Source organism: Rhinolophus sinicus, linkage group LG02 (genome assembly GCF_036562045.2).
Source record: "Rhinolophus sinicus isolate RSC01 linkage group LG02, ASM3656204v1, whole genome shotgun sequence".
NCBI classification, from domain to species: domain Eukaryota; kingdom Metazoa; phylum Chordata; class Mammalia; order Chiroptera; family Rhinolophidae; genus Rhinolophus; species Rhinolophus sinicus.
Genome location: NC_133752.1, coordinates 47,347,549 through 47,372,101, shown reverse-complemented (window position 1 = coordinate 47,372,101; position 24,553 = coordinate 47,347,549). Strand labels below are relative to the sequence as shown.

At 34.6% G+C, this 24,553-nt stretch overlaps 1 protein-coding gene across 2 annotated transcripts in view; it reads left to right on the top strand.

The window, feature by feature from the left end:
- Positions 1–24,553, top strand: part of ARHGAP24 (Rho GTPase activating protein 24) — a 697,105-nt gene that overhangs the window by 439,721 nt on the left and 232,831 nt on the right. For both annotated transcript variants that reach the window (XM_074323892.1, XM_019731289.2), the window contains exon 3: positions 14,128–14,215. In XM_074323892.1, the coding sequence (XP_074179993.1) occupies positions 14,128–14,215 (88 nt within the window). The remainder of the gene's footprint in view (positions 1–14,127; positions 14,216–24,553) is intronic.

Genomic DNA, 24,553 nt, shown 5'->3' with positions numbered 1-24,553 from the left:
AGAGGGCGTTATCAGCCAGTGGGTACAGAGGGGGGTATGAGGGGGCAAAGATTCTCAAGAGTCAGATTCCAGCTTGGTATGCAGCAGAACTTGAAAGGGCCAGAGGCTACTATTATGGAATGTACTTCCACAAGAGAATTTCTTTGCACTGGAGTGTGCAACAGAAGATGAATGAAGGTACAGCTCTCAGGATCTGGAGCCTGCCCCTCCTACTTCTCTGGCCCCTCCTCAGCCTTCTTTCTGGCTCTTTCTCTTCTTCCTCATCTAGATGGAGGCATGCGCTGGAGATCTTCGCTTGGCTCCCTACCTTACGAGTCCGCACATTCTCCCTAGAGTACATTACCTTAATTAATTGTGTGACTTCAAATATAATGTAGAGTCTGATGACTCTCAAAACTAAATCTCCAGCTTGAATCTGTCTCGAGAACTTGAGACTCATATATTGACCTCTCTACTTGTCATTTATGTCTAATGGGTGTTTTAAACTTAATATGGCCTAAACTAAATAATTTCCCCCAAATCCTGTTTCTCCGCTTCTCTATCTTTCCTGTCATAGTATATGAAACCATCCAGTGCTCCAATGTTCAAACACAATTCTAAGCATTGTCTTTGTCTCTTCTGTTTTCTTAAGCACCACTTCCAAGACATTAACAACTCCTGTTTACCTTGAAAACATAATCCAAATAACACTAGTTATCTTCATCTTAATGGCTACCAATCTTTTTGATCCTGAACTAGACTGGGCTCCTGCTTCCACTTTTATCCTTTAACATTCCATTTTCTATTCAATAGTCAATATTTTCTGTTACAAATACAAATCAGATGATACCATGTTCAAAACCCTTCAATGGCTTCTCATTGCACTTAGAATAAACATCCAAACACTTAACCTTAGCTTATAAAATGGGACCTGATCACACCTGCCTTCCTCTTAGACCACCATTCTTCATCTGCATGTGGATGGACTTTTCTTAGCATTTAAATCTCAGCTAAAATGTCACCTGTTCAGAGATGCCATTTTTGAACAGTTATACATACCAAAGTAGCCACCCAGGCACATTCAAATATATCACCATATTTTAATTAACTATATAGCCCTTTACATTAATAAATCACTCATGTTTTTAAATTTATATATGGATGAAAATATGTATTTCTTCCTTTATTAGAATGTAAGCTCCATGAGAACAGGGACATTGTATGCTTCCTCTGCTGTTATATCTTCGGCACTCAAAACATTGTCTGACATAGAGAAGAAATGCAATAAAAATTTATGTTGCACTATGAATGTATTGCTATCATGATATCTGTCCTTGCTGGATATTTGTGTTTTGTTCCAGTGCCTTCTTGAATATAGAAAATCAATGCATGTTAAAATAGCTATCAAAAAAACAACAAAAAATAATTTATATTTTACGTATTTTAGGAGTGGTTGTATTATCTTTAACTATTGCAAAGTAAAGTAGATTTGAATTGAATTATCACATTAATTGTTTCTGGTTGATGTGATAGGGACAGGATGGAAATGAATATTTGGAATTGAAGCACTTTGCTTCTTAATCGTAGCAGCCAAGTCAGTGTCTTTAATGTAGAGGGAAAAAAAATCAATGACATTTGAGTAGCTTGGGACAAGAGCCAGGAACAAATAAATTGTATGATGTTGTGTGAGAGCAACTGTAAAATCAATGGAACTTCCAAGATGAAAAATATTGGACTGTTGAATCCAAAATTTTAGTCACTGATATTTTCCCCGAGATTACTTTGCTAAGCAAGAAGAGTAGCTATTTGCCAAGGAAAGCCAACATTAAATTAAAAATGAAAATATTCTCATACACACACTCTTTATCAAAGAAACATTAGTTTTTTATTGTACCTAGGTTTATACTCCCAGCAGGTTCTCAGTTCCCATGTAGGTGCCTTCATACGTCTAGAATAATATAGAGTCCGCTATCTATGTCTTTAACACTGTGAGTGAATTAACTCAAAACTACTTTTAACACAAAAAGGTATTTTTTTTAATTAAAAAAGTAATATTCTCGCAATGTATTATAGAAATTCTGGAGAAAAATGTATAAAGAATATATAAAAAATCAACAATATAGAGAAAAGTACTAACATTTTTGTAAAATTTTTTTCTCTGCATATGATTTTCCCTTTTAATTTGTAAATAGAGAAAACATTCATATAATTTAAAAACCAAAACTTTGTTAAATGTTTACAATGAAAAGTCTTACTTCCCATCCATCCAATTCTCCTGCCCCTATACTTTCTATAGGTAACTATTTTGGTTAGTTCCATGTGTATTCTTCCCATAGTTTTTTTTATGTGCATAAAGGCAAATACAGACATACATTCTTAGTGTCATTTCTTTCTTACTTAAAATATAGCATGCTGAATTTAATTTCTAAACTATCTTTTTTCTTTATAATATATCCTATTTTAGATAGCTTTCATATATATATATATATATATATATACACATAATTGGTTAAATAAACTAGGAAACATCTTCATAATTGAGTATTACGCAGCCATAGAAGTAAAATAAGTTATATCTGTTAGAGAAAAATAATATATATTTCTATATATTTATAGAAAATTATATAAATTATATATATATGTGTATGTATGTGTGTGTGTGTGTATATATATATATATATATATATATATATATATATATATCTACAATAAAACACCTGATGTAATGATGCTGATGGAAAACTATGTTGTTTCAAGTCCTGCCTTGCAAACAATGCTGTTTTAATGCAAATAAATTGGCAAATGAGCCATGTCTTCTGTGTTTGAGCATGATGACTATTGCCTAAGTGCCCTCTATGAGAATTTTGCCAGTTTGCCCTTCTACCACCAATGCATGAAAATTCTGTTTTCCTTACCAACAGATTACGTTGGTAAACTTACGTAATTTCACAAAAATATATTCTTTATACAAGTAAATATCACACTGCATACATTTCAGCCCCGATATTTAAAGGTTATATAGAACATAATCGACTGTAAGTTGAAGAAGTAAAGGAAAATAGGTGCACCATAAGCCAAAGTAGAGATTGTTATTTAAAAGAAGCTTCGAGTGTCAAAAACAGCTGCAGACTTAAGTCCTAAGTTGCCTTCTTCCTGCTAAAGACTTTTTTCTCCCAGTTAAAACTATCCAATTTTAACATTCAAATATATGAAAAATTAAGAAACTATAAAATAAGTTTACTTGGTTGTGAAAACAATTAGTCATTGTATTCAGCATCCCAGGTTATTTTGATGCTATAGATTTAACTATTGTACAGTTTCTTCCAAAGTTAAACCTAGGTCTTCTCCACTTTATTTTTTTAAAAACACAAAGGGTTTATTAGTTAATTAAGATAAAGGGTTAAATGGAGCTGTTTTGCTTATCAATTTTCTGGTCCATCGATAATAGTTTATTAGATCCTTCTCTTTAGGGTCCTAGATTTTCTCATAATACATATTCTATAGTTATGACTTTTTGCTCTTCATATTTTATGACGAGACAAACTCCAAAAACTTTTTTTTTTTTTTGGTGTTTTCTATCCTACTGCCATAGACTTACTTCACTTTGAACCTTTGGCATTTACCATTCCCTGAGCAGCTGACATTTCATTTTCTAGTTGAGAAATAATAAGTGTTATAAATTGGCATGTATTGTTGGACACAAAAGAACAAGGTCAAGGTCCCAGTAATTGATTGAGAAGGGTTAGCAACTGAATTCAGTTCTCTCCAAGTAAGGACTCTTAACCTCGCCACAGATATTCTGTGCTGGGATTGGGAGGATGTGAAAGTGACACTGGTTTAATCAGTTTCCTCACATTGAGACTAGAGATCCGGTGAGGAGGGGTTTCCTTTGGCTACAACCTATTTGAGTGCCTTGCACACTAGATTCTTCCCCCAAATTAGTGACTAGTTAAAAATCAGATACCATTTACCAGCTACTAGTAATGGTAGTAGTGAACTCCTTTTAAAACCTCAGCTGTTTACAGGCTGGTCCCAAGGGGTCATTGAAAAGGTTTGTTTCAAAATATGTTTTATATGTATTAGTTTTCTTTGACTGCTGTAGCAAATTACCACAAACTCGGTGGCTTAAAGCAACAGAAATTTACTCTTTGAAATTTATTCTCAGTTTTGGAGGTTGGAAGTTGGAAATCAAGCTTCAGGCAGGTCAGGGCCAGACTCCCTTCAGAGGCTCGAGGAAGGAACTAACCCAGGTGGCTGTCAGCATTTCTTGCTTATGGCTGTGTTATTCCAATTTTGCTTCCCTTTTCACATGCCCTCTCCTTTGGGTGTGTGTCAAACTCCCCTGTCTGTCTCTTATGGGACACCTGTGATTGGATTTAAGGCCCACCCTGGTAATCCAGGATAACTCTCTGTTGGGATCCTTACTTTAGTATATCTGCAGAAAACTTTCCTGATAAAGTCACATTTACAGCTTTGAGGGATTAGGACTTGATATCTTTGGGTGGCCATAATTCAGAGTTCTATATTATATTTAAATATTTTCTAGAACTGTCTTCCACAGTTTTTACTGCAAGGCAGGAAACCTAACACTGAGATTACAAAATTCCCCTGTCCAACCCTGCCTTCTCCTGTCACTTTTCTTTGTTTTAAAAATATATTTGTGTGTGTTTTTTTTTAGTATACAAGTAGTATGTGCTCATTTTTTAATTTTTTTAAAGTAGGAAAAACTTAGCAAAATAAAAATCATCTGTAACCTGACTATTCAAAGATAATCTATATTAACATTTCCATGTTTTTCTAAGCATTTTGGCATCCTCAACACACAGTACATACTAAATATACGGTTGATGAATAAACAAATAAGTGAATGAACCAATAAATCACATTGTAGCTTTCTATCACATAAAGGATGCTGGCTAAGAAAGTGGAGCTTGGAGTTCCCGAGAGTCAAACTGCATCTCTACTTTACCAGCTGCAAGCTACTCAACTTATTTGTGTTTCGATGTTCCTTCTGTAAAATGGACAGTTTTAATTATCCCTCCACATAAGGTTTTCAGAAGATTAAAATGTACAGCAATAGTGATGGCACATGTAAGTCTCAATAAATGTCAGCTGTAATGATTCAAGATGGAAAAGGGGGATCACTCTGAAAGGAAGAATTTGGAGTAGCATTTGTTGGGGGATGGGTTTTGTGTCAACATCTGAATTTTTTTTTTTTTTCAAAAATGGCATGAGACACCTTAAGAAAGGTAGTGAGACATGATTCCAGCAAATTCTTTATGCCCGTGGCATTGCAGAGGGATTCACATATTAGATAAGCCTGAGAAAAGTAACTTCAAAGGTTTCTACCAATTTTAAGAGTGTGATCATAGAATTTTGGTTTTAGAATAATAATGTATTCCATTTCCCACATCTCCAATCTGTTTTCCCTCCACAATCAAGGAATTTCTCAATTCTCCAATGAATCAAAAACATGTAGCCAAATAGGTGTGACCTTGATGTAGTTACCATGTTTCCCTGAAAATCAGACCTAGCTGGACCAGCATTTCTAATGCGTCTTTTGGAACAGAAATTAATATAAGACTGGGTCTTATATATAGGGTCTTATATAGAACCGGGTCTTATATTCTATATGACTGGGTCTTATATTATAAAGACCCAGTATTTATTATATTATATTATATTATATTATATTATATTATATTATATTATATTATATTATATTATATTATACCCCACATCACATCATATCATATTATATTATTATATTAAATTATATTATATTATATATTATATTATATAAGACCCGGTCTTATATTATTATATAAAACCAGGTCTTACATGAAAATAAGACCCGGTCTTATATTAATTTTTGCTCCAAAAGACTCATTAGAGCTGATGGTCCAGCGAGGGGTCTTATTTTCAGGGAAACATGGTAGAAATGGTAATGGTCATGTTCCCAGGGGGAATGTTAACGCAGAAGGACTCCATCAGGGAAGAATTTCACGTACTTCTGTGCTGTCCAAAGGGGGAATTCACATGAGATAAGGGGCCCTTAATGTCAGAAAACAAAAGGTTCAAAATTTTTAAATGAATTACATCCAAGCACTGCACAAATTATTCTTCATCAGAATTAATGGCATTCTGTTAGGCTCCTAGGACCTGAACATATGTAATAATATTATGCAAATATTGTTGTAGGATTAAAATGAATCCATAATGGCAATGCTTCTCAAATGCTAAGTTTGCAGTTTATAATACCACGGATGCTAAAATCAAAAAAATGTATACAAGTGGACACTTTGGTAAGCATTGCTCGAGCAGTAGTTTGCCGTAATCAGAAGTATCTAGATGCTGATGGTAACCACTTTGAGCACTTCTTGTAATTGCAGAAGTCAAACGTGACTTGTATTCATCTTTTGTTATTGGTATATATTGAGTATTACAATTTTAATAGTTTTCCTTTCTTAAAATGTATATACATTTATTTGGCACCCTCTGTGTAAAACAGCAAGATGAGACATCACTATAGAGAATTTCTGTCTATTTATTCAGTAATTTTTTAAATTAAAATGTATTTGGGTGACAATGGTTAGTGTAGTTACATAAGTTTCAAGTGTACAATTCTGTAATACATCATCTATATCACATTGTGTGTTCACCACGCAGAGTCAATTCTACTTCCATCACCATATATTTGACCCCCTTTATAGACACAAACAACAGTTTAGTGGTATTCAGTAATTTTAAAATAGTCTCATGCTATTGTGTTTGTCGTTGTTAACTTAAATAATGGTTGGGAAATATTATGCCTATTACTTACTTTTGTGTGTTTTATTAGCTGTGGAAAAATAGTACATTCTACAGTGTGCACATCATTATAGATACCACACTATTTTCTCTAGAAGGCAATTTATAACAATGCTTAGGTCAGTGTTCCCTAAATAGTTTGCACATCAGAATTACTTTAGTAAATTCTAAAATTATACCAATTTGCAAGTCTCCGTATCTCTTCTATTCCTGGCAGCATCCCAGGTATCCGTGTAACTAATTTCAGAGGCTAAGAAGAAATTTGGGAACTATTTATAAAACTTCTTCAAACTGTTTTAAATAGTAGTGATTGATTAGAAAGAGGAACATAAATTGGGTTAATAATAAAGATAAAAATCCCTAAAACAGATTTATTTCTCCCTCCCTCCCTCCCTCCCTCCCTCCCTCCCTCCCTCCCTCCCTCCCTCCCTCCCTCCTTCCTTCCTTTCTTTCTTCAAACAAATGTGAGTTAGGAATCTACAATGCCAGGCTCTTTGCTAAGTGCTCTCTGAGCTTCATTTTTCTCACCTATAAAATGAGAAATACCTACGCCACAGAGACATTGAACAAATTAATGATATAAATATCATACACATTTTTTTAGCAAATTAATAGTCAAGAAATGTTAACTATCATTATTATCAACATCATTATGCTGTCCTATCTATTATATGATTGTTAATTAGAGGCTTGTTTGTGTGGGTTAGTCTAGTCTTGCAAACATGATAGTAAAAACCAACTTTAAAATTTCTAATTAGTTTATCTTCCTGTTTACGCTACTAGATGATAATACTAGCAGATATATATTGAACCTTTACTAGAATCATCTCATCATTTGGAGATTAGCAGATTTGGGGCCCCAAATGTCTTTGAGTCTTCTGGAATATAAGATTTTTTTTGGTCAATATTAAAAGCAGCTAAACATACTGTGTATCAGGCATTTTTCTACAAACTACATGTATATTAGCTCACTGTTAAGAAGTAGGTTCTGTTTTTATCTCATTTTAAGGATGATGAGCCTGAGGAGCAGAGAAGATAATTATCTTGCCTGAAGTCACTTTGCCAATGGGTGGAAGAATGGGAATCTGAACCTGGGCAGTTTGACTCCAGAATAGATTTATTAAACCACAAACTTTATCATCATTGGTGGATTGCTGTATGGTGTGAGCACTTATGGAGACAATTTTATACCTTTCATAAGCATATATATATCCTGTTTCCTTTTCATAACAAGGGCTTATCAGTAATAGGTTTTCTGTTGGTTTGCTTGCTTGTTTGTCATTTTCTGCCTTTCCTGAGTGATTCTAAGATCCAAAAGTGCAAGGACATCATTGAACTTTCTCACCATTATATTATATTATACGTGCCTAGGACAGGGCCTGGCACATGCTACGTGTTGTTTAATAAATAGTGGTTGAATAAATTAATGAACTTAATTACTACAAAAAATAAAAAGAACGAACCAATTTATGTAACTATAATAAGAACTGTTCAATAACATTTATTTCACCTTCATCTCATTTTTAAACTTCTATTTGTATTAAAAATAAACGTATATATGTTTATATATATAAACATATATATGTTTATATATATGATTAAATTAAACATATATTTAATCAGCATATGTAGAATGGAATTATACTTATTTTTATCCCTTTTAGGGATATTTATTTTATAAATAATCTTTAAATTTTCAAAATGCAATAATATGTTAAACGAAATCTTCACTAGTTTGACAGCTAAGAGTTGGCACTTATATTCCAGAAGACTCAAAGATATTTGAAGCCCCAAATTTGCTGATCTCCAAATGATGAGATGATTCTAGTAAAGGTTCAATATATATCTGCTAGTATTATCATAAACATATATATATGTATAATATATATTTTCATACAAGCTGAGATTTTTTCCTAGTTCTTTGTGATGTTCATGATCATTGTTCATGATGGAAGAAAAATCTCATCATTGTTCTTATGAAATTAACAAAGCTAAATATAGCACATGAATACATTTTTCCAATCCAAATTTCAGAGAATAATATCACCATGTTTATTTTTAACAGCGTCTAGACTTATCCCAATATCTTGTGGTTTTGGCCCAGTGATCTGATAGTAACTAGAGATGAGCTTCTTTTCTAATACTAATTTTAGCTGAAAACAAAATACTAGTATGGTTCTGCATTATATTTCTTGTGCCAACTCTTAGCTGTCAAACTAGTGAAGATTTTTTTTAACATATTATCCCATTTTGAAAATTTAAAGATTCTTTATAAAATAAATATCCCTAGAAGGGATAAAAATAAGTATAATTCCATTCTACATATGCTTATTAAAATTATTTACATGTAGTCACTGTCCTATGTGCTGAACTCCTATAAAAAAGTTTGCCTCCCTTTTTATTCTTGACCTTCTTCTTTCTGATCACCCAAAATTTGCAGTGAGGCATATTGAATAATGGAGTAATCTGCTTTTAGAAAACTCAGACCACTTGTACCCTGGCTGTTTTGTCACTCAAGATCCCAGCAAGAAATTGATGGCTCCGCCCTGAGAGTATATGATGAAGGAATGATTTACAAAGTGTTGGAAAGTTTAGTAGAAACTAAGAGATTGTGAAAACAACCTGTGGCTAAAAACAGAGAGGAATCCATTACCACTCTTAGCTCTCCTGGAATCTGGGGAAGCCTGCAAGTTAAGGGTATGTGGATTAAGGCAGCCAGTGCAACTAGGGCCAAACTGCTGCCTAGCAAGGAGGAAGACAAGTCAATAAATATCCTGATGTGGCCTCTCAAACCCAACCTGAAGCCAGAGATCAAGAGAGCCTGATTAATGCAATTTATAGAGATTAGTTTCCTGGGGTATAGAATAGAGTGAGGGGTGGAGAGAAGATCTGGAGGGGCAAATAGAGGATAGCTTAGCTAGTAACAGAAAATAAAAGAATATCATGTACTTTGGGCTCATGGGCATGGGCTTCATGGAGATTGAATCTTCCTAATTCCCCATTTCTAACAAGAGGCACCCCCTTTCTTCTAGATATGCAGAAGATAAAAATTCATATTTGACTCTTCCTTCTTCATTGCTAGTGTTTAAGCTATGACCACTTTCTTTCATATTTCTGAAAAATATATCTTTAATAGTGGATCTCTAATGCAAATTTGTGCTGTTTCTACTGCCAACATCTTTGTTTAGGTCTTGACTTCTCTGTCTTATGACAATCAATTGCTTCATGGTAACAGACTTCTTTCTAAGATGCAGGCATTCTTAGATCTCTATCTGTTTTGCTGAAGCACTTACTCTGGTTCTCAATTGTTATGGCTATGAAATGCAACACCCTTTGCCTGCGCTTAGACTTCCCCCAGCATGTCTTCAACATCACCAACAATCTTTACTTACTAATTATTCCTCCACATAAAAGCTCTCCTTATTGTAATTTGTTGTATAGTTATGTATTGTATTAGTAGTTTATTTTTTACGCACTTTACTTCATCTGAAATAATTTAAACACTTAAATCATCAGAAATAATATCTGACATATGACAGTGTCTCAATAAAGTACTTCTGAATCAATTTGGATACTTGAGTTATACTTGCTTATTAGTTGTTTATTTGTTTGGTTAGGTAATTTAGAGCAATTGTGGAAGAATTAAACCCACACAAACAGTGCATACTTTTTGACTACTAATTTCTCTCTTAGGTATTTAGCCTAAAGAATAAGTTAAGGAGGAGCTCAAAGATTTAACTTCAGGGATAATCATGAAAATGTTCTTTCTAATAACACTTACAAAAAAAGCATAAACACTTTACAACAATAAAGGATGTAAAAGTATATATATTCAATCAAATACTATACTATTCAGCTTTTAAAAATGATGTGGATTGTTAAATTGGCATAATAACAAAACTAATTAAATTTTTTAAAGCTTTGTTTTTTTGAAGCAGAGTATATTTTTATATTTAAAATATAAATATATTTTATATTTTAATATTATTATATTATTTAACATAAATATGTTTATATTTTAATATTATTTTTATTATTAAAATAGTTTAATATTTTAATAATAAAAATATTTTTATTAAAATATTTTTAATAAGAGTATATTTTTATATTATTTTGAAGCAGAGTGTATTTAAGTATATTTTTATAAGTATTTTAATTACTATTTTTTGTAAAACTTACTATGTATGTTAGTATACACATATACATACATAAGTTTATACAAATATGGAAAGATATATATGATGTTAATATTAATTATTTACAGTGGTGTGTAAATTATAGTTTTTTTTTGTTTGTTTATCTGAATTTTCTCACAGTATAAACACTGCAAAATACTTTGAAACCAACTGGCATGATTAAGACCCTTCTCTTAGTTGTAGACTTTAACTACATGCTTGCTACATAAGGTGAACAAGCTAGCTGTTTTAATTAAATGACTTTATTTTACTTACTGAATGACAATGAATTAGCCACAATACATGTTTGTTAATTACAGTATATCCCGCCCTAAACATTGTCTACTGCTATTTAAACTATTATTTTTACATCACAAGTTGTTTGGAAAATGGTCAAAATATAAAATCTGTATAATGTCAAATTTGAAAATTAAAATGAAAATATGAACCAGAAATAGCTATTTCACATGTACAAAAAAGAAAAAAAAAAGAATAACATTACTCTTCCTTTTAATTACCAAGTGAGGTAGTTTGGGATTTCATGGAGGAGAATGGCTTTATTCAGGAGAATTTTTTATGCAGGAGAGGGGCTTGAATTCACTTTATAGGGCACATGTAGAGTTTAAGATCCTAAGTAGAGCTTGAAGGTATAGAATTAAACAGGAGTTATACATACACATATAGACACATATATATAGGCATGCATAAATGAATATAGTATCTAACTAGAAGGTTAGATGCTATGTTCTTTAAGCTAAATCACAAATTTAATTACTTTACACTATCATTTCAGTATGTAAAATAATCTCATAATTGAAACAACTGATTATATCATTTTATAGAAATCACATAGATTAAACCTATATATAAGAGAAAGGTTTTAATTGTGATGAATATTTTCAAAGTGTTTAGTAATTATTTTTTTAATTATTGAAAAATACCAGTAAGCAAAATGGGATCCATAGGCCAGAGGACACTAGATATGATACAAAGCAGGAAGATTTACTTTCTGGAGGAGGAAAACAAAGGTAGTACCTCTAACATTTCACCTTGTAAGCATGCAGGAAGAAGGATACTTCTAACCTCCAATTCTTCGGGTTTTAGTTAGGGAGTGCTGTGTTTTATTACTCTAAGCCCAGAAGGAGTGACCAAGTTGATGACTATTATTTTCTGTGCCAAACCAGGTAGAATGAAACTTGAATAAAATATTACTTGAGTTAAATATTGCTTCAAGCTGGGAAAGTGGACAATAAAATATAGTAGACAAGAGCTTAAGCTTTTAAATCAGCATGCTTGGTTTTAAATACTGGCTTTGTTATACTAACTTAACAGTACAATTTTTTCATTCACTTAACAGTACAATTTTTTAACAGTACAATTTTTTCATTCACTTAACAGTACAATTTTTTTTTCAGTATTAACCTTATGCCAGGCAAAAAGGGAGACAAACACATATTATCTTGTCTCCTTTACAGTTTAATGATAGGGATAGGCATTAATCAAATAATCTTGCAAATGATGTAATTACATATAGTTGTAAATCAGTCCAGGAAAAATTCAGGAAGGTATGCAGGTATGTTTTGTATGTAGTCAGTCTGAAAACTGGGTATAAAATAGCCCGGGAAAGAAAGTAGATCTCAGGTAGATGAGCGTATGATGATATTTATAAAAAGGCAGTTGGCTGGAACACAGAAAGACATAAAAAACATTAAAAGTATAGAGTGGGAAAATAAGCTTAGAGATGTGGGTGGAACCAGACCATCCAAAGCTTTATCCTGGGACAAATGAAAGCCGTTGAAGATTTTTAAGCGGGAAAGTTGCAAGATCAAAGTTCTGTTTCTAAGGATCACTCTGACTGCATTAAGGAAAAAAGAGAATGGATTGAAAGCTGTACAAGTATTATGGGGAATTCAGTGAACCGTAGATTAAAACATTCCAGGCAAGAGACAATAGGAGTGTGAACTAGGGAGGGTGGCAGTAGAGATATAGGACAGATAATGACTCTTACATGGCTAGGCTTTTGGAACTGATCGGAAGAGGGTGCCAGTAACTGAGTTGGGAATGCATAAACAGTACCATAATTCATTGCATTTTAATTGCACTAAGTTTAGTTTAAGATGCTTTTGAGGTATCCAAATGGAAATGTCAAATAAGTTATTGGATATAAAGGTCTGAATTTCAGAGAGCCCTGGTTTAGAAATATTATTCTGGTATTCACTGGCTTCTAGATGGTTGTTGAAGGCATAGTCATTGATGAGATAGCTTGGAAAAAGAGAATGTAGAGTCAGAAGAAAAGGAATCATTGGATAAATCTTTGAAACACTAATATTTAAAGGCCAGTTAGAGCCAGCAAAAGACACTTGGCCATCAGAAAAGTAAGAGAAACACCTGGAGAAAACCCAAAAGCCAAGGGAAGAAGGTGCTTCAAGAAAGAGTAGTTAATAGTGCTGAATGCTCCTGGGAAGTCAAGTTCATTGAGGATTAAAAATTGTGAAGCATGAAGCTTGTGAGAGTCATGAATTGAAATTATGTGTGCACAAACCAGACAACAATGGATACATATAAAGAAACAGATTTAGTGTAGACAACTGTTTGCTAGGCAAGAAAGAAAAATGGATGATAGCTGGAGGGGAGCTGGAGTCAAAGTAAATTTTTTAATAGGATAAGCTTTTAAATGTGTCTCAGTACCATGAGAATGATCCACTAAAAAGAGAAAAATCCAACAGGAAAGAAAAGGGATAATTAAGAGAAAGCTTTGGCAATGTTGACTAAGTTATTTAATGTCTTTGCCTTGGTTTTCACAGCTGTAAAATGGGGAATGTAGATGTACTTCATAAGATTATTCTGACAAATAATATGATGTTGACAGAATGCTCAGTAAAAATTTTGGCACACAGAATGCATTTAATAAATTGGTGCTTAAAATGAGTCCATCACTTAATACAGCATCTTATTAGATGGTCAACAAATATTTGTTAAATGTTGAATGAATATGATTCTGTTACATGATTTTGATTAGGTGGTAACATAAATGAGTCTGATGCAGATTACTATACACTAGGTTACAGTTGCCTTGGATGTTCAATAATGATGATGATGACGATGATGGCATTCAGTATTTGCCATTTGATGATATTGATGATTTGGGAATTTGTGTTCACAGGGTACCATTTTCCTGCCCGGAAATAAAGTCCTTGAACATCCCTGCAATGAAGAGAGCCCAGGGAAATTCCTTTTTGAAGTAGTTCCAGGTAAGATATTTTTCTGGTTTGATTGAATTATTGCTGTTTTATGTTGGGAAAGGTGAACACCTTTATTCTTCTTGAGTCATAGCTGAAAACATTAATTTGAGGAGGCAAGTGTCAAATTTGGTTACTGTTTACACAGATAATGATTCCAGGTTTGTACACTGGTACAAATGAACACACAACACATACACATGTGATTATTGGCTATCCATTTGTTCACAAGATTCCAGAGCTGACCAGAAGTCATGACATAGCATTTCCAAGAGACTATTAGAGACAAAGTTGCTTTCACAGAGCTCTTGTCATATGAAATTTGGCAAGGTATCACAGGTAGAATGCATTGTCTAGCTGATTTACTGTCCTAATTTCCTCACACAATTACATTGTAAAGCCTTTGCTATAAAAACAAAACAAAAAAACCTACTTCAATGACTCACAAAATGTTGCAGTTCTGTACCTCAACTTTGCTCCCAACCAACCACTTCCACATGTCTGGCTTGTAGAGTTAAGGACCCCTCTGCCAAGTCCTGCCATTAAATTTCTTTAACATCTGTTCACTTTTTTTTCTGGTCATCTTCATCTGTACCTCTCAGGGTACCTGATCTCCACTTGAATCTTTGACTCACTCAGCAACAATTTCTTCAAGGCCATGATCTACTTCTTTGATCAGTTCTTTAGCCTTTCCTAATCCTTGATGTAATAAAAGGGGAGTTAGGAATGTGCTTTTTATAACATTGGTTCTGACTGTCCCAGTTGAAATGATATTGACATTGATTTAATCACAGTCTAGGGTGAGTTCAAAAATTATTTGGGTGACTAATATGCAATGCATATCAATAAGGCTGGCATACAGGCAGTCAATAAAAGATTTTTCCCAGATTTATAAATGCTGGGAATGTAAAATGTGAAAGCATATTTTTTCCCTTCAATGAAAACAGCTGTAGCACTGAGTTCATCTGGCTCACAGTGGAATCCATGACTAAATGTTAATTGATGCAGCTGAAGTGCAGAAAGGTTAGTCAGATGCATTGTGTTATTTGTTTTCCTCCAGGGAAAACATATTGTAAGAAACCTGAATCTTGTTTGCCCTATTAAAATCATTTTATACTTACTTCTTAGTGGAATACCCTGTATAGAATCAAATTCCAGATGTTGCAAAGTCTTTGAAGTATCAGTACAGGAAATTTCTTTCCCTATTTATTCTCAAACATTAGTTCTTGTTGACTCTTTATTTCCAATAATAGTAAAGGTCTACTTTCCCATTCAGTCTACTGTGTAGAGATTTCATCTTTCGGTGAAGATGTACTGATATAATATACATGGATATGTCAAGACTTCTAGAAACAGCTGTGTCTTCAAGCTTAGGAAGTCACGAAACCTCCCCGCCAAGATTGCTATGCTAGGGCATATGTTTCACATGCAGTGCATATGAAATAATGGCTTTTGATGACCAAACTTAAGAAGCTTAAGACTGTGATGTGGAATCTGAAGGTTGATCTTTCAAAAACAGCAAAAATAATGAGCCCACATCTCATTTGAAAAGATGCTTCCTGAATCATTAATACAATATGTAGTAGCTTCTAAATTAGGTTTAGTCATTCTGAATCATCTTCTGAAGTGACAAGAGAATTGTGTCAAACGGATCTTTGAAGAACGATTTGGAAAATCCCTATGGCTACAGTGAGAATCCGGTATCTGGACCATTAATTTTGGCCATTGGAGGTTTATTTGTCTGCCCCTGACATCAGGGCAGTATTTTCAGGTCAGTGCTTCTGTATTTGTATGAAAATGTGGGGATCTGCGTCGCATGATTTTAATCAATTTTTACAAAATCAGGATTACTTAGAAATAGCGTGACACTTGATTTATCTTTGCAAGTGGGAATAACAAGATAATATTTTTTAATTTTTCCCATTGTGAAATAGTTTGACTTGGGGGATTTAGAAAGTTGCAAGAGTGTTTTCATTTATCAGATAGCAGGAGACAGGAAAGATGACAGAAATGTGATCAGTGCCTTGCACGGAACCCTTGTCAGGCCTACCTGGCAGCACATCCTCATAACACATACTTTCTTAACATTGCTTTCTCTATGGAATTCTCTCAGTCACCACTTCGGAAAACCTATGCTGCAAATGTTGCTTACAGATCCAGCACTATCCTGTCTTTCTAGAAAAGTACCTGAAGCCCAACTTTTCAAGGTAGAGCCATGAATAGGATTAAATCCTTTAATCCTACCTGTCTATAATGGTATCTAAGAAAGCTGACAAAAGCCTCCAGGAAGTTCTTTGCACTGTATACACACTCACACCTTTGTGTATGAATGTTTTGTGTGGAGATTTTGTGTGCATGTGTGTGTGTGTGTGTGTGTGTGTGCATATATATATATATATATATATATATATATATATATATATATATAATAATGGAGGTGCCAAAAATGTATACAAGTGAACACTTTGGTCAACGTTGCTCAAGCAGTAGTTTGCTGTAATCAGAAGTCTGGACGCTGATGGTAACCACTTTGAGCACCTCTTGTAATTGCAGATGTCAAATGTGACTTGCATTCATCTTTTGTTATCGGTATATATTGAGTATTACAATTTTAATACAGTTTTCCTTTCTTAAAATGTGTACACATTTTTTGGCTCTCTCCATATATATCTATATAGATATATATGGAGGGGGGGGATTATGCACATATGTGCTATATATCTTCATAGTTTATCCAAATGCAAGGTAGGTAGGAGTCTTTGTTTTATTTTTGCTTTAGTCTGAAAGGTCCTATGAAATTAAGTGTTAATCATGTACAAATAAGAAAAACAGGATTTTTCTAGAACTGGGGGCCTCAGGCCTTACTACAACTCTATGAGGCAGTCTGTATTACTTATTACTTTGTTTCTGTATTATATTTCTCTACAGGCTTTAGGTTTTTGTAAAAACTTATTTGAAAAAAAAATCTACCATAATTTAGGATTAATTTCTTATGAACTTGGTATCCCACACCATGAATTATCTCTCTGAAAAATGCCATGATTTAAAACATTTCATTCCATTTTTTCCCTATTTTTCTACTTGTTATTCAAAAAGGAGATGTTAGCCAAATTGGCAAATTTGAAGAAGTCGCTGTCTGACACGCCAAATTTTAGACTGGAGTGAATTTTATGGCCAAGTGCTAAGCTTTTGGGAAATGTGGTTGTGAAAGGAATGTTGGCAGACCGTTAATACATAGTGAGTGCTTGAAGAAAGAAAATGGTCTCTTTGCTTCTCAAAATATGTTCTGTGGAAGTTTTTCTTGTGACATTTAAAAAAATTAACAGAGTAATTAATGGGTGGACGAGGCCTTAGCTTTCTTAGAGGAATGGTCTATCCGAGGGAGGAAAAGAAATACTGATTCAGAGACAGATAGAGACCGGCAGACACAGACCAGGGAGTGTGTGCTCCACGGTTAGGCACCACATCTTTCTTCCTTGTTACTTCATCTCTAATATCTAGTACAGTATAATGCAATGTGCTGAATAAATATTGACTGAAGTGTATGTATTTACCAAGTTAATGGAGGGATCTCAATCATGTGAAATGCTTTTTTGTTTGTTTCTGGTCAGCTCCCAGGTTCGCTATGTTGAAGTCTTACTTCCTGCTGTGTAGGATCTTTCCATCCCCTGATGTACCAAGACCTCTTTGTGGTTCTAGTGGCTGAGGTGGAAGGAAATATCTCACATTTTCTTTCCTAGTTCTCTGCCTTTCTCTCTGATAAGGGTACCAAGAGAAAGATGGAAGAAGGTAATCTTCCTACACAGAAATTACTGCTAGGGTATAGCCCCTTAACAGTGACTGGTTATTACGTTTCTCTCCAAATGCTCTCTCTTGGGATGCATTTGTGGATTTTTCACAAATTGGAAGTCCACTTTGCAGGGCAGGATTCCCTACCTTGGGCATGATCTTCTTAGATGGGACACTAACAAAAGGATTCAAAAGCCAGTAGCTTTCTTTGTGCTTATTCAGCTACTGGGAAACTCATGTACCCTGACTTGCGAAGGCTGGTTCATTGTTGCTGCCTCCCTCAAGCCTGACACCTTGCCCCTTTCTGAAGCATGAGCCTCAGACCCAGCAGTTTCAGTGGCTTGCCAAGCATCGCGTGAGTCTTCAGCTTGGAGAAGGGGTGTGTGACAGTTCCAGCATGCTTCAAAATTTACGAGCAACTCTCTCGTGCTTTCCTGATTTGTTCTGATGGTTGAAAGAAATTCTCTTCCTTCCCCTCCCAAAATAGTGTTTATCTTGAAAACTGTTTTCTCCAAGGGGCAGTTCCTTTTTTTCTAGCCTTCCTCTTGTAATAATCTGGGGCAGGGAAATGGGTTTTTGTGTTTCTTCTCTGAAATGCGCTCACTCCCTGAGGGAAGTGGCTAGGCACAACTTCCACTGATTCTTTCAACTTAGTGTGAGTTTCTAGCACTTCCTTCTTCAGATTTAGATCTTAGTCATTCCAGGATAAGGGAAAGACAGCTTTTTATCTATATTTATCTATAATCTTAGCTTGGTTTCTGGGGAAACACACTCTGCTGGGGAGGTATGTTAGAATGCTTACTGGGTGAGGGGTGGTCTCTGGAGATGCTTCATCTTTGAGGAAGTGAGGAAAGCAAGATGGGGCAGAAGGAGAAGCTATCCCATAACAGTATTGCAACTGAGCTCTGGATCTAGGATGCCCCCTCAGAGTTGCTCTAACCTGAGAGACCAGACCTCAGTTTCCTGGAGTCAGCCAGTCTAGTCATTAATTGGGGGCAGGGGAAACAGATAAACTCAGACGAAGCTGTTCCCTGTTGCAATGGAGAACAATTCCCCCGAGGGCTTCTGTGAGACATCAGCAGCCAACACACCAGCCTCTAAGCTCTAGACAGAGCATTAAAATGTTTATACTTTTATCTGTATCTAGCTTTCTGCATCCCAGGCAGTGTTCCAGGCTCTTATATATATCACTTCATTTAACCGTTACTATAACTCTATAAGACAGTCCATATTATTATCTCCATTCCCAGATAAAGAAACTAAGGAACAGAGCAGTAATTTCATCGAAATCAAACAGCTAACACTAGGTAACAAATGTATAGATGAGAGAGAGACAGAGAGAGAGAGAGAGAGAGAGAGAGAGAGAGAGAGAGAGAGAGAGAGAGAAAATCACTGATTTACTTTTATAGAGGTAAAGTTTCATATATATATATGAATATATATATATATATATTTTTTTTTTCTGGCTTATAAATATGAGACATTAGAATTTGTAGCCTAGTTTCTGAAATATGAACATGTGAACTTTTTATTATTATTAGCTGAAATGAATATATTTGTATCTCTTCTCAGCTCAGCCATTAAGAATGAGGGTTTGGACATTTAAAGTGAGAATAGGCATTTTCATTTATTTACAACTATTTGTATGTTTAAGCCTATCATAAAAATAGGCAATGGATAAAGATGTCCACTTATAGTTCTTTTGATTGTATGGTCTAAGGCCACAACTATATTGTCATGAAAATGGGGAGAGAAAAACACACTTGCCTGCGGTGTCCTTATGTGAATAACTATGGCAAAGAAGACATCTACACACCTGTAATTTTTCCCTACATTAAACTGTCACACTGGAGTTCACTTCTCTTCATTACAGAACTCATGTTGCAGAAACTGTGTCAGCTTCTTCCCAAATGTACTCCCCACACTGGCCAATTTATCACACACCGTCTAGCCAGCAACAAGCACACCTGATATTTCTCACATGTTGGCAATCATTCCACTGACCTGGGTAGGTAATCAGCCCACTGACCTCCAGGCAGAACCCCATTATGAGTTTCAGAGGCAATTACTAATATTCCAGACTCTCAAAGCCTCATGTTGGCCCAGTGCCCCAAATCAATAAGAACTAGAACTGGGAGGTTTTCTTATCCTCTTCCTTCCCCCAGAGAAAGAAAAGAGGGACACACAAGAAAATAGGATGAGGGATGAAGAGGCAGCTATGGAAAAAAGAAATTCTGAAGGGTAATCTAAGTCATTTTCACTTTCCTGGAAACTAAATTAAGTCCTTCAGAAAAAAAGAGAAGGTGTCATTTTCCCCACCTTTAGCCATGACTATACTAATTATTTCCAATACTTTCAGACAATTGCATATCACTTTTGAAATTTTCAGCAAAAAGTTGTCCACTCTAATTATTTTCCAGAGCTAAATGAAAAGTTAGAGTCATGGGTGTGTAGACAATCCAATAAATGAATTATGGATCTTTTAGCAAAAAAATGCATATACTTACCAAAACTGTAAACACTTTTGGGGCTTCAGAGATTCCCTGACACCCACTTTTGGACTCCAGGTTTAGAACTGTAGTTTAAATTTGGGGATGAAGACTTTATTGATATCTGTTTATTTATCTTTATCTAGGTATCTATGTATCTCTCTCTGTTTAGCTATTTATCTCTATGTTCCTGTTCATCTATTTATTTCTTCTATATAGAAGCATGCCTAACATGGCAATTGTATTTTCTATTATCCATAATTATGTGCTATACTATTAATTAGTTTTTTACTTTAATCTCCCTGATTCAGTTTCCTTTTTTTTTTCTTTTTTCTTTTTTTTTAAATCCTGGTCCTGTAATTGTGTAACTCTACAGACTATTTCATGCATTACAAAAGAACTTCCTGGGTAGAACATTTCATGGGTCTGGAGACTGTAAAATTTTTAATTTCCCAAAACTTGAACCTACTTAGATGGTCAGTGCAGCTGCACTATATAATAAATAGGCCATCTGAGAAATAGATACTTCTAAGGAAGTCATGGGTGTCTCTGAGAAAGTAAAGAGCTTAGCCAGTTTTTGAGCTTTTGAGATAATTATGTGACATTAGCAATGAAAGTTTATCATCCATGTCTGTATTTGCAACTCCTAGAATGAACAAATAAAGTCATTGGATATATTAATTTGCTGTTGCTTAAAAAGATAAACCAGGATGTGGTGTCCATTTTATATGAAAATGTTGGGATATTTTGATAGTGTTTTAGCATAAAAGTTAAGTCATTTTTTTGATCATTAAATAAGCTGCTAAGGTTTGCTTTTACAATACTCTCTTTATCTTTACTTTCTCTTTTGTGTTCAGACTGTGTTAAAATCCATGCAATTGTATTTGTTATCCAAAGGCAACTTTGACAATCTCTTTCTTTCTTTCTTTTTTTTTTTTGGTCTGCCTCAGTCTGTAGGCTGTCTGGAAGCTTGTATTTTTTAAAATTTCTTTTTCTTTTTTTTCTTAGTTAATATGTGCAAATTATTTAGAGAATGTGAGTAGGAGTTATTTATAGTATGAAAATATAGTTCTATACACACAACTCGTTTTGAACATGAGTTAAATAAGTACATTGAAAATTGGCATATTTTAGCTACTATGTATTCTTTCATATAAAAAAAACATATTTGGGATTTTTGCTTCAAAATTCCCTTCCTACTTAAAATGCCTTAAATATATATATATATATTTGAAAGAGGCTATTAGAATGGTTAAAGGGCATTTTAAAATGTCTGTAGCCTCTTGAAATTCTGGCTAATGCCTTGTCAACCAAAAGGCATTTGGGGCATTGAGAAGCTGATTAAGAGTGTGATCTTATGATCACTCTCACCAGAAGTGTCTTGTGAGGAATGCTCTCTTACGGTGTTTGTAGACATGTTGATGCATTCGTATTTAATTTCATCATTCATTCTGTATACTAGATCAGGGGTCAGGAGACATTTCCTGGAAAGGCCAGAGAGTAAATTGTTTAAGCTTTGCAGGCCATAAAGTCGCTGATGCAATTAGTCAACTTTGCTGTTGTAGCATAAGCAGATGGGAACGGCTGTGTTCCAATAAAACTTTATTAATGGACCCTGAAAGTTGGATTTCATATAATTTTCAAATATCAAGAAATAGTATTCTTCTTTTGACTTTTTTTCCAGCAACTTAAAAATGTAAAAAAGACAGTGGGCCAGATTTGTCCCAGGGGGACTGTAGCTTATCGACCCCTGTAACTAGATAAAAAAAGCAAATCTATGAAAAGGAGGCTGAAGATACTAATATAAATCACTAATCCTCACTGGTGCCACCAGCACCAGAATTAGAAATCTGAGACAGCCTGTCTCCCCAGGGTATGGCATCACCCACTGACTGCCCTGAAATCAGGACTCAGGAGCTGTTTGCTAACATTTTTATTTAGAAGCTCCATCTTTGAATACTGTCTTTTTTTTTTTTTTTTCATCTTGATGAACCTAAAATGTGTTAGTGACCAAACTCAAAATCTTTATTTAAATCTTGTCTTAGTTCATTTAGAATGCTAAATTCTGACCACAGTTAAAATCTGTGATATGACTTTTTAAGAAATGAACACCTTTAATAGGAGATTGGGTGGGCCTAGCAGGAAAAACATTGCCCATGCTTTGTTCAGTCCACAAAAGTCCATGGAAATGTTCAAAAATACTCTAAGATTGAAGTGTCCTTTGCAAGATCAAATAAGCTTGAAGTATCTTCTAAAGTCTCTTTTTTACGGTGATACTTATAAAGATATAAGTATCTCACAGAAAATGACAATACTTTGCTTACTGGAAAAAGTAACACATTTATTTTCTCAGAGGGGTAGTTTATGTATCCTACCACTCATTTAGTAACATCTCTGTACTCTTCTTCTCACTACAGTTTTCCTATAACATCAGTATGAAGAAAACTCTCATAATATTTACAGCTAATGTTTACTGAAATATGTGCCAGGCCCTGTACTAATGTATGTCAGGCTTTTTCTACAATGGCTCACTTCATATGACTTCACCTATAGTAGATACCGTTCTCCTGATTGGTAAACAGTGGTACAAACTCACATTTCTAATAAATGCTAAAATCAGACACTACATCCAACTGAGCCCACAATACCACCACTGTCCTATAGCTTTCTTATACCAATAAGAATATGGATAGGCTTCTTACCTAGATCCAAAAGAAAAGAAATATCCATGAGGTTAAGAGAAATAAGGATAACAATGAGATTAACGGTTTAAAAGTTAGTGTAGTCTGCATTTGCTTCCTTTCTCCTCGGGACTCACGTTTTTTATATTGTTTATATTATCTTTCTCCCCATTAAATTTGAAGCTCTTGAGTAGAAACAATAGCTTCTATCCCCAGTATCTAGCAGAGTGGCTGTCATACCTATATGCTCAATGCATGCTTGTTGACTTAATGAAGAAACTGGACCTCAGTTATCTATGGAATGATTAGATTGGATTAGCCAAACTTAAAAGACCTTCCACTCCATGTTATTTAACTTGACTACAGCCCTTTTACTCAATGCCTTAGGAGACTAGAGATGGGGACTTCATTAACTTCGCAGACTCTAAATTCTTTGAAAAGTAGTCTGTACCTCCTCATCCTTCAGTCTTTCATTAATGCTAAAACCAAGTGTCTCTTCCTACTTGGGGGACAAAAGCTGTTTATTAGCAAGTCATTTGCTATACATGTGAGTCCCCCACCCATTGTTCTTTGTGGCATGGTTTTAACTCTGTATTCAGAGGCAGTTTGTGTTTACCTGTCTTTTTTATCCAATAATTGGAAAGGGCTTTGCAATCCAATCAAGCGAAGAAAATAGATAGTAAAAAGCTAAGCAAATCTTTGAGGCCGACGGAAAAGGAGTTTGTCCAGGCAGTTTTCTCTGTGCAGCTTCTTTGATCTGTACCTTAGCTAAGGAAAGAATGTGTTTGAATGAGTCAATGGTTAGTGGCGAGAACAACCAACAGGTTAGAAATGACATGGGAATGAGAAAGAGAAATCATACTTCACAGGAAAAGGAATGTATCAGAAAGAAATTGAGTGTGCACAGAACATACTGATCATTAGGGGTGGGAAATAAGCTTGCAGCCAGGATAAAACTGACATGTATCACTAAGTCTTGTGCCATCTCTCAGGGAACCAGGGAAGCCTTTTTCATTTTTCTTTTCTTTTTTAATAGAAAACTGAGCTGAAGTGATCCTGAATGTTTCAAAAAGTAAAACCTCAAGGGCCATCTGCAACCCAGTAATGCATCCTTGAGCCTGTTGAACTACCTAGCTTTAAAAAAACACACGAAAGATACTGAAGGAACAAAAAAAAAACTGAAACAGATTCATGGAAACAAGGAACAAACTGATGGTTACCAGAGGGGAGGTGGGTGGAGGGACGGGTGAGAAAGGTGAAGGGGAATAGAGTCAATAACAGTGTGATAACCTTGCTCGGTGACAGATGGGTACTAGACTTAGTGTGGTGACCACATCATAAGGCGTATCAATGTCGAATCACTATGTTATACTCCTGAAATTAATATAATA